The sequence below is a fragment of the Berghia stephanieae genome, chromosome 8, assembly GCF_034508935.2.
Source record: "Berghia stephanieae isolate SIO BIC M18660-M18661 chromosome 8, UCSD_Bste_1.3, whole genome shotgun sequence".
NCBI classification, from domain to species: domain Eukaryota; kingdom Metazoa; phylum Mollusca; class Gastropoda; order Nudibranchia; family Aeolidiidae; genus Berghia; species Berghia stephanieae.
The window spans coordinates 32,720,307-32,735,206 of NC_088367.1; the positions used below are offsets into that span (position 1 = coordinate 32,720,307).

At 32.9% G+C, this 14,900-nt stretch overlaps 1 protein-coding gene across 2 annotated transcripts in view; it reads left to right on the forward strand.

Moving 5' to 3' along the window:
• Nucleotides 1–8,204, forward strand: part of LOC144978544 (low-density lipoprotein receptor-related protein 4-like) — a 157,974-nt gene extending 149,770 nt beyond the window's left edge. The window contains exons 35-40 of one of the 2 annotated variants that reach the window (XM_078924756.1): nt 1,400–1,457; nt 2,486–2,547; nt 4,032–4,134; nt 5,335–5,491; nt 6,213–6,307; nt 6,755–8,204. In XM_078924756.1, coding sequence (XP_078780882.1) covers nt 1,400–1,457; nt 2,486–2,547; nt 4,032–4,134; nt 5,335–5,491; nt 6,213–6,307; nt 6,755–6,893 — 614 coding nt within the window. In that variant the 3' untranslated portion in view covers nt 6,894–8,204. The remainder of the gene's footprint in view (nt 1–1,399; nt 1,458–2,485; nt 2,548–4,031; nt 4,135–5,334; nt 5,492–6,212; nt 6,308–6,754) is intronic. The other variant, XM_078924757.1, reaches the window with a different exon arrangement.
• Nucleotides 8,205–14,900: the final 6,696 nt, after the last annotated feature.

Below are 14,900 nucleotides of genomic sequence, written 5' to 3' on the forward strand. Positions count from 1 at the left end.
TCATCATCATCATTATCACAATCACTATCATCATCGTCATTATCATCATCATCATCATCATCATCATCATCATCATCATCATCATCATAGTCATCATCATCACCATCATTATCACAATCACTATCATCATCGTCATTATCATCATCATCATCATCATCATCATCATCATCATCATCATCATCATCATCATCATCATTATCATCATCGTCATTATCTTCATCATCATCACCATCATTATCACAATCATTATCATCATCATCATCATCATCATCATCATCATCATCATCATCATCATCATCATCATCATCATCACCATCTTTCTTATCATCATCATCATTACCATCTTCATGATCACCATCATCAACATCACTGTTACAATTTCGGTAGCAGGCCCTGGTGGAAAATAAAAATCTCAAAAGGTATGTATCAAACAGTGCTAGACAAAGCAAAGAGAGAAATACAAGAAAAAAAAAACAACAACCAGGTTATCAGTAGGTCTGAGGTTCGATCCCCAGTCGATGCTGACTTGTACCAAAATTTTGTTTTTAAATTACACCCTTCTATGAGGCGTTGTTAGATGCTGTTACCTAGGCATTCCATGAAGGAATGCAGATAATTCATCTGATAAAAAACAAATACACCAAAAGTGCTGTGCCTAAAACAGGGTTTGAAACAAGACCTTCCGCACCATATTGCAATGCCAACTTATACCCCATTCCAATGGGATGATTATTTTTTCTTGTATTTTTCTATTTGCTTTATCTGGGGGTCCTGATATCTCAATCGGCAGAGCACTCGCTTCACACACAAAGGGACTGAGATCGATCCGGGGTGCAGTCTAGATTTTTTTCTGACCCCCTGTCCACCCAGCAGTGAATGAGAGGCTGAGTCTGTTAGATTTGGCAGAAATTTATCCTATCCACAGGATAGCAAGCAATTGTTATTGTCCTTTTTATGCTATAGAAACTGGGATAAACTCCGACTCCATGGGCCAAATGACATAATCAGTCAGAAGGTGAAAATTTAGGATTTGCATTTTTTTACATTTTCTGAAAGAATGTGCTCCCCATAGCACTTTAGTCTTTATTTGAAGTAAATCAGGTTATATTTCATGAAGTTATGGTCAGATGTATGGGAAAGGTATCCAGCAACTTTTCTCTAATTTCATACTTTTTCAACTTGACTAGCTGTAAAAAGATATTAAGAAGTGAAATTAAGCTTTGATATTTCCTGAAAATGTGCAAAAAGGGTTGATTTAATCATTTATGACAAGAACTCATTTGTGATAATAAAAAATTGACCTAACTAATCTCAGTTCAAACCGTTTCACCATCCGACGGTTTATGTCATTCACTGTAACATTTAATCATGAATCCAAACTTCTTGGCTCTTCCTCCAGACCCAGCAACCAGCAGCCAAGATGACACCAATGTGGTTAACGTGAACATGCATCACCAGTAAGTGTTTAGACTGAACCCAGATATCAAACTAAAAACTTAAGCCTTGATATATAATATATATATATATATATATATATATATATATATATATATATATATATATATATATATATATATATATATATATATATATATATATATATAAATATATATATATATGTATATATATATATATATATATATATATATATATATATATATATATATATATATATATATATATATATATATATATATATATATATATATATATATATAGCGCAATATCCACTAAACGTGCTCAAAGCGCTTTACAAAGGGTCCCTGACTGAGAGCAACATGTAACGTGTAGAACAAGACAGGACGCCGATTGAGCGATATTACAAATTGTTTTTCTGACAGAGACAATGCTGTTGATGGCCTGGTACTCATTTTACACAGTGAGAGAAGGACTCAACTAGGCGCTGAGCGAGGCTCGAACCCAGGACCTTCCTATCCAAAAGTGAGTGTCGTACCACAAGACCACATAGCTGCTCAATCCAAACAATGACATGCAGGAATGAACAGCTGGCACAGTGATATTGATCATTGCCTTTGTGCAGCTATGTGCTCTTGCGTGACGCAAAATTGAGTCCTTGAAGAAGGCTCTTTACTCACTTTTTCTCACCACACATGAGTTTAACAGCATTGTTTCTTTTGTAAATAAATTGTATTATGGCCTTACAAGCGTTGTGTCTCATTCTTCATGTTAAGTGTTGCTGTTGGTCAGGAACCCTTTGTAAATTGCTTTGAGCACATTTAGTGGATATTGCGGTATATAAAAGCTCATTTTTTAATTTAAAAAAAAAATTATTATTTTACACCAATAAATTGTGCGAAAATATTCTGCAATCGTTGAATAAATTTGTATTCAACACGTTCAAATCATCATTCAACGATTGTATATTTACTAAGAAATTATAGGGTTTTCCAATGGGAGGAGTGGAATAATTATGGTTATAATTGATTCAACTCATTCACCATTTGAAAACTCTTTGTCCATCCAGGTGTTCAGAGGAGGACAAAGACCTGGGGGTGTGTGAAGACAGACAAGATGAGGGACCTCTGGGTGAGTGGGACTGAAGTGAAAATGCTGTGTTCTGCTATGTATTATGTATTTATTATTATTATTATTATTATTATTATTATTATTATTATTATTATTATTATTATTATTATTATTATTATTATTATTATTATTATTATTTATTATTATTATATAATATTATTATTATTATTATTATTATTATTATTATTATTATTATTATTATTATTATTATTATTATTATTATTATTATTATCACTGGTTCTATTGAAACTAGAAGTGAACTTTTCCCCTCCTATTTTATTTTTGATTTATGATTTTTTTTTAAAGGAAAAGTATACTTATCAATCAGTTGTACAATTTTAAAGTCTGATTTTAAATACAAATATTCCATTTTTTTCTAAAACAAAGTAGCAGAATGTCATACCTTTCACGGTTTTTTTTAAACAATTACACATTTTGACTTTAATAGACTGAATGAACTGAGCCAATTTATGATAACTTTAATTAGAATAAAAGGATAAGAATTTCAATTCAGGACAATGCGACATCCTGATTTAATCAAATTATTTTAAAAGGTGAAGCACAAAACAGAAAAACTCTTGACAAGTTCAAAATCTTTTATTTCTTCTTGTACTAAGTCTGTAAAAAACTTGATTCTAAAAAATAGAATGAATATTACTGACAATTATCGTTGCATTGGAAGTAAAGTATCATTTTTACCCTAAAGGCAGATTGTCAGAGAGTTTCAAACATCAAGAAAGATTACAAATAAGATAAAGAATAATTTTTAAAAACGTTTTGGCCAATATTAGGTATTTAACCCTTTCCTTAACAACAATTTTCTTATCTGATTTATTTTACATCATAAAATTTAAGAATTATTTTTTGAAATATATCTATAAAAACATGACACTGTGTTGTAGAACTCATTTTACTGAACAATATCATGTATAGAATTTCCTTGTTGCTTTTCTGTTTGAGTAAGAAAAATCTGTTTTTGTGTTAGGTGGGTGTGACATTTGGGAGAAAATTATGAAAATGGCTGATTAGAAGAGAGTTGAGAAGTTCAGACCTATTACCTTGAGAGTGGAGGAGAACTGGAGAGAAATGTGGAACAGGGAAACACCAAGAGGAGGAAACATCATAAAAGATCCCACTAAAAGAATGCCTGCATTTCACAACGCCAGGAAATACTGGGTTTCCTCAAATCGCCTCTAACAGGACATGGCAGAACTGCATCAAATATGTGCAGATGGAAAGTTGGGACCAGTGATGCCTGCCCGAAATGTCAGGCAGTTCCAGAGACCAGCGATTTCATCATCCTCCACTGTCCAGTAACTAAACTTGAAGGTGACTATGAAACAGTCCTTAGGGTGGAGGAAGACTTTCGAAGCTGGGTTGATGAAATTAATTTGGAGGTGTAGCCATACGCTTCTACTACTACTACCACCTTTTTATTTCGACTGCCTTATTTCATCTCTGTCTCCATGAATTGTCGTCCACAGGTGAGAAGAGCAAAGACCAGGACAAAAGGCCTTACATCGCTGTCGCCTCCGTCCTGAGTGTTTTGTTGATACTCATTGTTATTGCATTTTTCATTTGGAAAAGGTAATTTGTTTTGATGTATCTCTTATCTATGTCTTTTTAAATTTCATTGTATTTCTTGTTTAGGAACAAAACAATTTTATTTTTTAATTAACAAAACATTTGAGTATTTAGAAAGCATAATATTCACTAAACGTGCTCAATAGATTTTACATGGGGTCCTTAGTCAACAGCAACACTCAACATGTAGGATGAGACATGACACCTACGAAGGTGCTATTACAATTTATAAATCCCAGACATTTTTTTCTGAAGCACCTTGTGATATGAGACTTTAATTATATTTTTTTTTCTACTCTTAAATATTTTTGTGACCTTTTTTTTTCTTCAGATCCTTTTTTTTTCTTGTTGTTTGTCATTCGTTTTTTGGGGGTTTTTTTTTGTTGTTGTTGTTTTTTGTTAAGTATGAGTATTTTGGGTTTACCGTGGCTTACCTGCCGAAGGCATTTCAAATTTACATCAAATGACAAAACAATGCAAATTTCAAAGTTTATTTAATCTTAGGCTTTCAGCAATAATTCATACAATTTGATGACAACATACATGAAAGTGAGAAGGTAAAAATGGTAAATGGAACCAAAAAATAAAATGCTACCATTAATAACCACAAAATTACAACAATACAAATGTGAAGATTTAACAAGAAAATAACTGTCAAAGAAATGCGTACAGTGCACTGTGTTGGCCAGAAAGACTTTAAGAAAGGTTGACTTTATCCATTATCAATGGAACTCTCTTAGATAGAAAACCAGTAAAAATTGGGACCAACAAGAGCTGTTGACTTTAAGCAGAAGTTGATTTTAAGAATGTTGACTTTATGTGGATTCCATTGTCAATGAAATTCCACTTTGCGGCTATGTGGTCTAATGGTATGACACTCGCTTTCGAATCGGAAGGTCCTGGGTCCGAGCCTCGCTTGGCGCATAGTTGAGTCATTGGAAAAGGCTCTTTACTCACATTCTCTCACCTTACTCAGGTGTGAAATGAGTGCCTGACAGTTTACAGCGTTGTCTCTGTCCAAAAAATTTGTAATGTCGCCTAACAGGCGTCATGTCCTGTTCTAAATGTTAAATGTTGTTGTTGGCCAGGGACCCCTTGTAAAGCGCTTAGAGCATGTTTAGTGGATATTGCGTTATATAAAAGCTCAATTATAAAGCTCAATTATAATTGAAAGAGAAAAAATAACCCATTTTCTTGATACAGACACAGAAGGCGCCACTACAATGTAGAAGAGTTCTCTGCCCTGACGTACAACAACCCCAGCTACCAGAAGGCGAGTACAGAGACCATCAATAACTCTGAGACTCGTGGGTCTGGAGGAAAGTTTGGGGAGCCATATTTCAGATACCATGTTAGTCAGGTACGTGGCATTGACTGAAGGCCTGAGGTTCGATCCCCGGTCGAGGTCGACTGATGTTTTGGGGTGGTTTTTTTTTTTCTGGTGGTTTTCTTTCTTGCTTTGTCTTGCACCTTTTATACACACACACACTTTTTCAGTTCTTTATTGGTGATGGTGGTGGTACAGAGAGACATTCTATATGCAGGCACCATGTCAATGATTAGTTCGAGTTCAAGAGTTGATTTTATAGGCCATTGACCAATAACCATTACATCACTCTGAACAAATTATTGTAACATTTACAATAATAGAGGAATAACATTAGTATATGTGTCAGGCAGTGCATGACATAATCACTCAGAAAATGAAAAATTTCGATTTGCATTTTCTGATAGAATATGCTTCCCAGAGCATTTTTATCTTTATTTGAAGTAAATCGGGTGATTTTTCATGAAGTTATGGCCAGATGTATGGGAAAGGTATCCAGCAACTTTTCTCAAATTTCATACTTTTTCAACTTGACTAGCTGTAAAAAAATATTTAGAAGTGAAACTAAGCTTTGATATTTCCCGAAGATGTACAAAAAAAGGGTTGATTTAATAATTTATGACAAGAACTCTTTTTTGATAAAAATTTTCCTTCTAACTAAACTTAGCAATATCTCAGATCATACCTTTTCACCATCCGACTGATTATGTCATTCACTGTAACATATCGTTTATATAAATTGATTTGTCCCCAGGATCATGTACATAGTAGCAGTGGTGGAGTCAGTGACACAGACTCGTTGGGAGCACATCCAGAGACAGCCGCTCTGATGCACCCACATAGGCCTGTGTGAGTTTGATTACTTCCTTACTTATGCCTGTGTCAAGGGGTGAGGTGGTATAGTGGTTAAATCATTACATTGTGACCCAGGAGGTTCTGGGTTCAAGCCTCACTTCTCACACTTTCATTTTTTACTACTACTAGTCTACGACTAGTAGTAGTAGTAGGAGGAGGAGGAGGAGAAGTAGTAGTAGTAGTAGTAGTTGTTGTAGTAGTAGTAATAGTAGTAGTAGTAGTAGTAGTTGTTGTACTAGTAACCACAAAGTCAGTGTGACAAAAAATGAAAGTATCGTCATGCTTACTACATTGGTAAGGGTTTTAGTTACCAAAAATACAAAAGCATTTATGAAACAATCTAACAATTCTTAAGACAGCAAAAAATAATAAAAAAATCAAGCAACAGGAATATTCCACCAAACTCACTTACGCTATTGTTCTGTTGTGTCTTCTTCCCAGCAACAGATCAGATGACCACTTGGCGTCCAGTGGTGTTGCCAGAATTGGTGCTCTCAAGGCTCTTTGGGCAGAGCAGGAGACGGAGACAGAAGAGGAGGAGACCCTACCTGATGTGTCTTACAAGGCAGTGTCAACGTGACGTCGTCTCCCTCATCATTTTGAAAGTTACTACAAGGTCGACTAAGCTGTGGACTGTAAAAAGTTTTGAACAAAAAGGAATAAATCCGTTTTGAAAAAAAAAATAATTGTATGGCAAAGAACGTTTCTGGCTTATACTCTTCCTCAACCTATGAGAAAAGCAATTCCAAACATATAGGATTATCCTTTTCTACTGGCTTATATATATATATATAGATACAATTATTTTTTTGTTAAGCACCTTGAGATTTCAACAAAAAATGCTATAGAAAATTGCTTATTGTTTTGGGGATTTTTTGGGTTTTTTTTTGTTTTTTTTTGTTTTGTTTTTTTTTATGGGGGGGGGGGGGGGGTTGTTGTTGTTGTTGTTTTTTTAAAATTGTTTTTAAAAGTTTTTTGGGGGGCTGAGGAAGTTTTTGAGTCATAATCACTCTTTTTAAAGCTGAGGAAGTATTGAGTCTAAAACACTCTTGCTTATTTACATATTTTGTTATTTTTCGATGCTGCTTTATCCTTTTTTTTAATTTTCAAAACATTTACTCTCCTTCGATGTGAATAGTTACACGATAGCAAAAGTATCAGTCTTTACCACACATAGAAAATTTCTATGCACACAAATTCAACAAGATGTTCACAGTGGGCAGGGAGGTACTTACTGTGTCTTCTTTCCCCTTATATCTATTTTCCGATTTGCTTTCCGTCTTTGTCTTGGTATGAAATTATTTGGTTTTGTCCTGGCCCTGGCCAGAGTCCTTGGCTGGGAGGGAAACTGTCAAATGCATAGTTATTTTAAATGTATAATGAAATGTAAGCATTTGAGTGTATTCCTCTTTGTTGGATCTTGTGCTTGTGTCCAGATGAGACTTATAGGTGATCTCAAACTAAGTACATTGGTGGTATGCTCTTGGAATCTACATCTAATCCCTATTTGTTCCCAGTTCCCCTTTGTCTTACTTTTTCGTGGGTGCTTTAATTGTAATTCTATAATTTGACTATCCCATTTTCTTCCTTTTTACTGGCGCTGATATAACCTAAATATGTTGCAAGCGCTGTAAAACCGTTAAAAACAAAAACAAACAACAAGATGTTACTTTCTTAGCTGGAAGTAGCCATGAGTGCAATCGTTAAGAATCTTAATTGTGTATTAAATACAACCAGAAGAAAACAATTCAGGTATTCAGGTTTTTTCACTGTGAGAAATTCTTTATCCTATTTGTCTTCGTTGATATAAAGAAGAAGCGAATTATAACACAAATCTTTTTTTTTTATTTTTTTTATTTTTCTTTTTTGATCTTAAAAAGAAAAAAAGAAATGAAATAATTAAATTCCTCAGGAGCAATCAGTCGTTGAGGCAAATTTGAGAGGTTTTCTGATTGGTCAGTCTGATCACATGACCTGTGTCGTATGGAGACTGACATCTTTGCTGTGCTGTGACTAGAATGATCACATTTTGCTGCTTTTTAATGAAAACCTCCTGCCTGTGATATTTTGTACATATTGGAATCCATTATCATCATCATCATCATTATCATCATCATCATTATCATCATCATCATTGTCATCATCATCATCATCATCAACCAACTCACCTACCTCCATTTATCTCTGCTGTCTTACTTACCCAAATCCCCAGTTTTCCCTTTCTTTATTTTTTTTTCACACCCAATCTTAATTTTTCTCATTCAAGTTTTAAGCATACGATTTTAAAAATTGTTTTAATGTTTTGGTCATGGTTTTTTTTTTTTAGCTATTAGCTTTGAATTTAAAATGTTTTGGGCTTTTTAAAAATTGATGTAGATAAGTATATGGGACAGTGTGGCTCAGTAGTACGGTCTTTGCTTCGTACCCGAAAGGTACTGAGTTTGATCACCCACTGTGCTGTGTGGCCTTGAGCAAGTCACCTTGCCTAGCTCACTTTTCAGCACTGCACTGTGGCTGACGCCTGTGTTATTCCATTGGAATAGACCCTAAAGACAAATTTCCCAATGGGCAATTATATTTTATTTATTTTATTTTATAGTTGGTTGTTTTTTTTTTTGTTTTTTTTCTTAAAAGCTTTTGTTTGTGTTTTGTATTTTTTGTTGTTTTTTTTTTGTTAAGGATTTTGATTAAGGGTTTATAGGTTGTTCAACATAAAAAATAGACAGATATCAATTTTACTGCTCTGTATTTCTTAAATGTGAAGAAACTGGAAGCTGTTTAGAGCATATCATTTTTATTGAAGTTTTAAAACAGATGACAGTCTTTCCAAAATTCTATTGAGGATTTTGGCACCCACATTTTATTTACTGTCGTAAAAAGAATCATTCAAAGGTTTTTCCATGTTTTGAAAAAGTTTATCCACCTGTATTTAGTAGTTTAACTTATGCTTAACTTATGGCAGAAGTAGAAATAATTACAATACATAATTTGTTTGTTGTCAATTCTTTTTTTTCACATGAGTTTTTGAAGGGGGGGGGGGGGGGGGGGTTCGTTTTAAGGGGTTTTATTTTTTTTATTTTTTTTTCTTTTGGGGTGGGGGGGGGGGGGGGAATTTGTTTTTTTATTGTTGGTTTTGATAACTGTATGTATGACCTGTGAAAGCTACACGGCGCCTTTGCTCTGTTTTGATATTACGATATTACTTCTTTGTGCCTACTGGTATATATGTCTTCACATTCTCTCTTCCAAATCCCTTCCCACCCTCTAGTTCATTTTCACCAATTATCCACCAATTCTTGTGACATAGACCATATCATTGCCACTCACCTTCTATCTACTGTTGAATTGTGTTGATAATAGGTTACTGAATTCTAAGGTTTTGTCATTATTCATTTTTTTATTTATGTTTTGTTGTGTTTGTTGATGTTTTATTTTGTGTTTTTTTTGTGTGTGGATTGTCCACAACAATTGGTGAAGTTGTTTTAATATGAATATTTATGCTTTTTCATGTTGTATTAAAAAATCAGAACTGAATATAAATTTTGCTTTTATTATATATTATATGGCATTTTGATTTATCATAAAGTTAAATGAATGAATGTAGAAGACAAGGGAAAAGTTCCAAAAGGTGTAAATTGCTCATAATTTAAAAAAAAAAAATTATTGTGTGTGTGTGTGTGCGTGTGTGTGTGTGTGTGTGTGAAAGACATAAGAATTAACGTTACATCCAAGTTTCAGCCTAAACTTTCGAAACTCGTCGACATAGCATTCGTACAACACATCATCATGAATGCTGTGGAATAATTATTAACCGAAATGTTTCTTGAAAAATAATTTTTTTTTTTTTCAAAGCTTTATTATAATGATAATTTTTAAAATAATGATGATGATATAATAATAATAATAATAATAATAATAATAATAATAATAATAATAATAATAATAATAATAATAATAATAATAATAATAATAATAATGCAATACAATTGTATCAGGCTTTGTCTAATATTTACACGTACAAGGATATAAGCATTTTACAAATCTAAACAAAATCATTTTTGATATCGCGTTATCAACATAAAGGAACACAAGCATAGTAACAATTGAATACTTTCATTTTGCTGTTATCAACTGACAACTACCAAGCGCTTGAGTGAGTGATGAAGAAAATTCCATTGTGATTGTTTTACATCAAATTATGCAGTTATTTGGTCTTTTCCTACCTTGAATTCAATGTGTGTCGGAAATACATTTGCGCCACAATTGTTAAAAATCATTCAAATTTGGTACCAAAATCGATTTAAACACAGAAGAATATGCTAATCAGCTACAATTTCTGTTTTGGTCTTCATGCGTTCTATAAACAATCAACACTAGTTTAAAATTATTTATGGTTAATTCTATCCCCAAGTATATTTAAAATTTTAAAAATTCATCATATTATTTCATTTCATCTTGAGAAAATAATTTTACACATTTATTTTTTTCTTTGAGTGTATAAAGGTTGTGGATATTTTGAGTGTATACCTCGTCTTTTTTAAAATAATTATTTATTTCAATGTTCAGAATCTCACATATTTGTTCATGTAATGTCAAATATGGTGCAGTATGGTTATATCGACATTTTACCAAAGTCTGGAGTTTTCTACTATATGACATTAGTAAATAACACATCTTCTATTTGGACACATATTTTTACAATGAGATGCTCGTACTGACTTCTTGTTTTTATCAGTTAGGACTATAATAGATCTTCAGGAAACAAGACTGATAAATCATCAGGCAATGAAATTCAACAGTGATGGAAACTGAAAAAGGACATTTCAAAACGAGAGTATAAAAGATCATTCCCAGGAAAACATAATAAGATTGCCATCACTGAAATCTTCCATTTTAAGATCTATAATTGTTGTCTCATCTTTTTCAATAAATAACAATGGTGAAAAGTGAAAAAAAAAAAAAAAAAAAAAATTCTGAAGTAAGCAAAAATGTAGCAAATGTACTGAGTGGTAATTTCTGAATCAAATGTATTTTAAATTTTCTAAATATCTGAATTAGAGACAAAGCTAATCCGTAACTACACAATCCGGATATCTCTATTATCCAGACGGGTTACCTGGGGACAGATTTTTTTTCTTCTTTATAATTTGTACAGATTCCACTATATTGTAGATTCCCCTATCCGGATGTCTTTGTAATCGAGAGAAAATGCTGGGAACTGACGTGATTATATTTCAGTATTCTGCCGTTTGTTTTTTTTAAAGAACACAGTATATGCCATTTGTTTAACATTGCATATACTGTGTTTTTAAAAACAACAGCAGTACATTATAGTTGAAAAAAAAAAAAGACCATGTTTTTGCTCACATCTTGAAAACAGTGGGCATGACATCAGACACTTTTTATCAGACCGTCACACAAATATTGCTATAAATAAGTGTGCGCTTGACTAAGAAGTTCACAACATTGCCATCGGGAAATATAACGAATCAACACACAAAACTATGTGTAACCTTAAACATAATATATAGTCTGTTTAATACAGTTTAGTTAGAATTACTCATTAACGTGGATGGCAAAAAACAATAATAATTACTTGAGTGATGGCAACTTCATTCTATCCATAATGCTACTATCAATATCGAATTAACACTCTGCACTGTGATATCTAACACCGTCACACAAATATTGATATAATGCCAGACCTGCCTAGTGCTACGAAAAATTCATAGAAATACGAATTTTGTCCCCAGTTACAAAACTTGCATTCGCTTCTTCGACTCAATAAATCTTGTTGAAAAGGAAAGCTTAGTTCCTATATTCAGGATTTTGGAGCATTTTGGATCATTCTAAGGGCAAATTGTTTCTTTCTAAAGTTATTGAAAGTGACATGTTATATTTTTTCCTCTGGAAACTACGAATTTTTAAGATTTCAAGTAGGCAGCTCTGTATATCAATATTGAATCACCACACGTCGGTGATGTGGATTTAACCACCCTGCACTGTAATATCTAACACGGAAGTCGTGTTTTTATATTCAGGGATGAATGTTTTAATAAATTTGTTTTAATTTGTCAATAAAATACTCTCATCATATTATTGTAAAATACACAAAGTAAAGTCTATTTATTGATTTCAATACCTCAAATTTCTTTCCTTCTATTTTTTTTTAAGCCCCTCTTGCTATTAACGAAGGTACCATAACCAAAGTTTGGCTTTTTCATCGAACTTGATCGTGATCCTCCTTATCTTTAAAATTGTTATTGTTGACATTTTAGTTTGATATTTCACAGAATAATTGTAACAGAATCTAACTTAATATTTGATATTTTTAACTATTCCCCACACAAAGATGATAAAGTTTTAAATCTTTTGATTATTTCATCCTTAACATCACCATCCACATCAACTTCTACAATATCATTATCTTCATCTTTTTCTTCTTAATTTTCTTCTCGTTCTTTTTCTTCTTGTTCTTGTTCTTCTACTACTACTATTACTACTACAGTACTACTATACCACTACTACCACTGCTACTACTACTACTACTACTACTACTACTACTACTACTATTACTACTACTATTACTACTACTATTACTACAATTACTACTACTACTACTACTACTACTACGACTACTACTACTACTACTACTACTACTACTACTACTACTACTACTACTACTACTACTACTACTACTACTACTACTACTACTACTACTAATACAACAACAACTACTACTACTACTACTACTACTACTACTACTACTACTACTACTACTACTACTACTACTACTACTACTACTACTACTACTACTACTTTTATCCTTGTATTGTCATTATCATTGGCATTACAATTATTTTTATTCATATTTATTATTTTTATTGTCATCTCTATCACCATCATTATTCCTCTCTTACGACACGATGAAGCTATAATTATAATATTATATTTCACATTGAAATGAACATAAATAAATTGCCGAAAGTACTGACAAATCTACTTCTATCCACGCTTTAATTTTACACTGTTCTCATATGGGATGTTTTTTCTTGTTTTCTATTTTTTTTATCGTAAATATTTACCACAGCCATGCCTTGGTGCTCTTAATTTTTTAAAGATAACAATGTACATTTCATTTACATTACAATGACAATGTACATTTCATTTACATTTCAATGATGATGTTCATTTCATTTCATTTACACATTAATGATGATGTACGTACATTTCATTTACACATTGATGATGATGCACATTTCATTTCATTTACACTTTAATGATGATGTACATTTCATTTACACGTTAGTAATGATGTACATTTCATTTCATTTACACTTCAATGACGATGTTCATTTTTTGATACTAAACCATTACGTATTTCGGATTATTATTAATTTATTTAACTGATCTATGGCTCTGTACTGTAACATTGTTATTTTACAACATCCTTCAGATGGTATCAAATGTAAATGCATTGTATTCAGACCTGCCTTAAAGGCTAAAAGAATTCTGCCTATTTGTATTTGTATTATTTTTGTATTTGTATTTGTATGTCAACAACACTCTTTTTTGTTCTTTTTTGACCAGGATACTTTTACTAAAATGACTAACTAAAGAAAATTTTCCCTACGGATCGTATTGATTGTCTAATGTTTACAGTATTACCGGCTCTGATGATATGATTTGAAAGTATCACAAGTGTTGTGAAATCTTCTAAAAACAAACAAACCAACCAAACCACTGGTTGGGCTGGGTAAGGTTCCCGACCTCCCATAGTGGGTAGGGAGGCACCTGCTGTGTCTTCTATCCTCTATTTGCCAACTTGCTGTCTGTATTTGGCTTGGAATGAGATTACTTGCTTTTTTTTCCTGGCCCTGGCTGGATACCCTGGCTTTGAGGGAAGCAGTCAAATGTATAGTTAAGAGTTTTGGGAGATGATATTTTTTTCCTTGTTATGTACTGTATTATTTTTTCTTTTACAAATATAATGATTTGCAAACATTTGAGTATGTTCCTCAGAGAGGGGACCACTGGGTGGGGTTCCTGACCTCCCATAGTGGGCAGGGAGGTACTTACTGTGTCTTCTATCCCCTCATATCTGTTTTCCACCATGCTTTCTGTCTTTGTCTTGGAATGAGATTACTTAGTTTTGTCCTAGCTGGGAGGGAAACAGTCAAATGCATAGTTGTTGTTTTGGGAGATGATATTTTTTTTCCTTGTAAATCATCTCTCTGGTATGTAATATTATATTTGTTATTTTGAATGTATAACGTAAGCATTTGAGTATATTCATCTTTGTTGGATTTTGTGCTTGTGTCCGGATGAGACTTATAGGTGATCTCAAACTAAGTACATTGGTGGTATGCTCTTGGAATCTACATCTGATCCCTATTTGTTCCCAGTTCCCCTATGTCTTACTTTCTCTTGGGTGCTTTAATTATAATTCTAGAACTTTTTACTATCCCATATTCTTCCTTTTTACTGGCGCTGATATAACCTAAATGTGTTGCAAGCGCCGTAAAACCCTTAAAAACAAACAAAAAACAGAGAGGGGACCTGTGCTTGTGTCTAGATGAGACTTTTA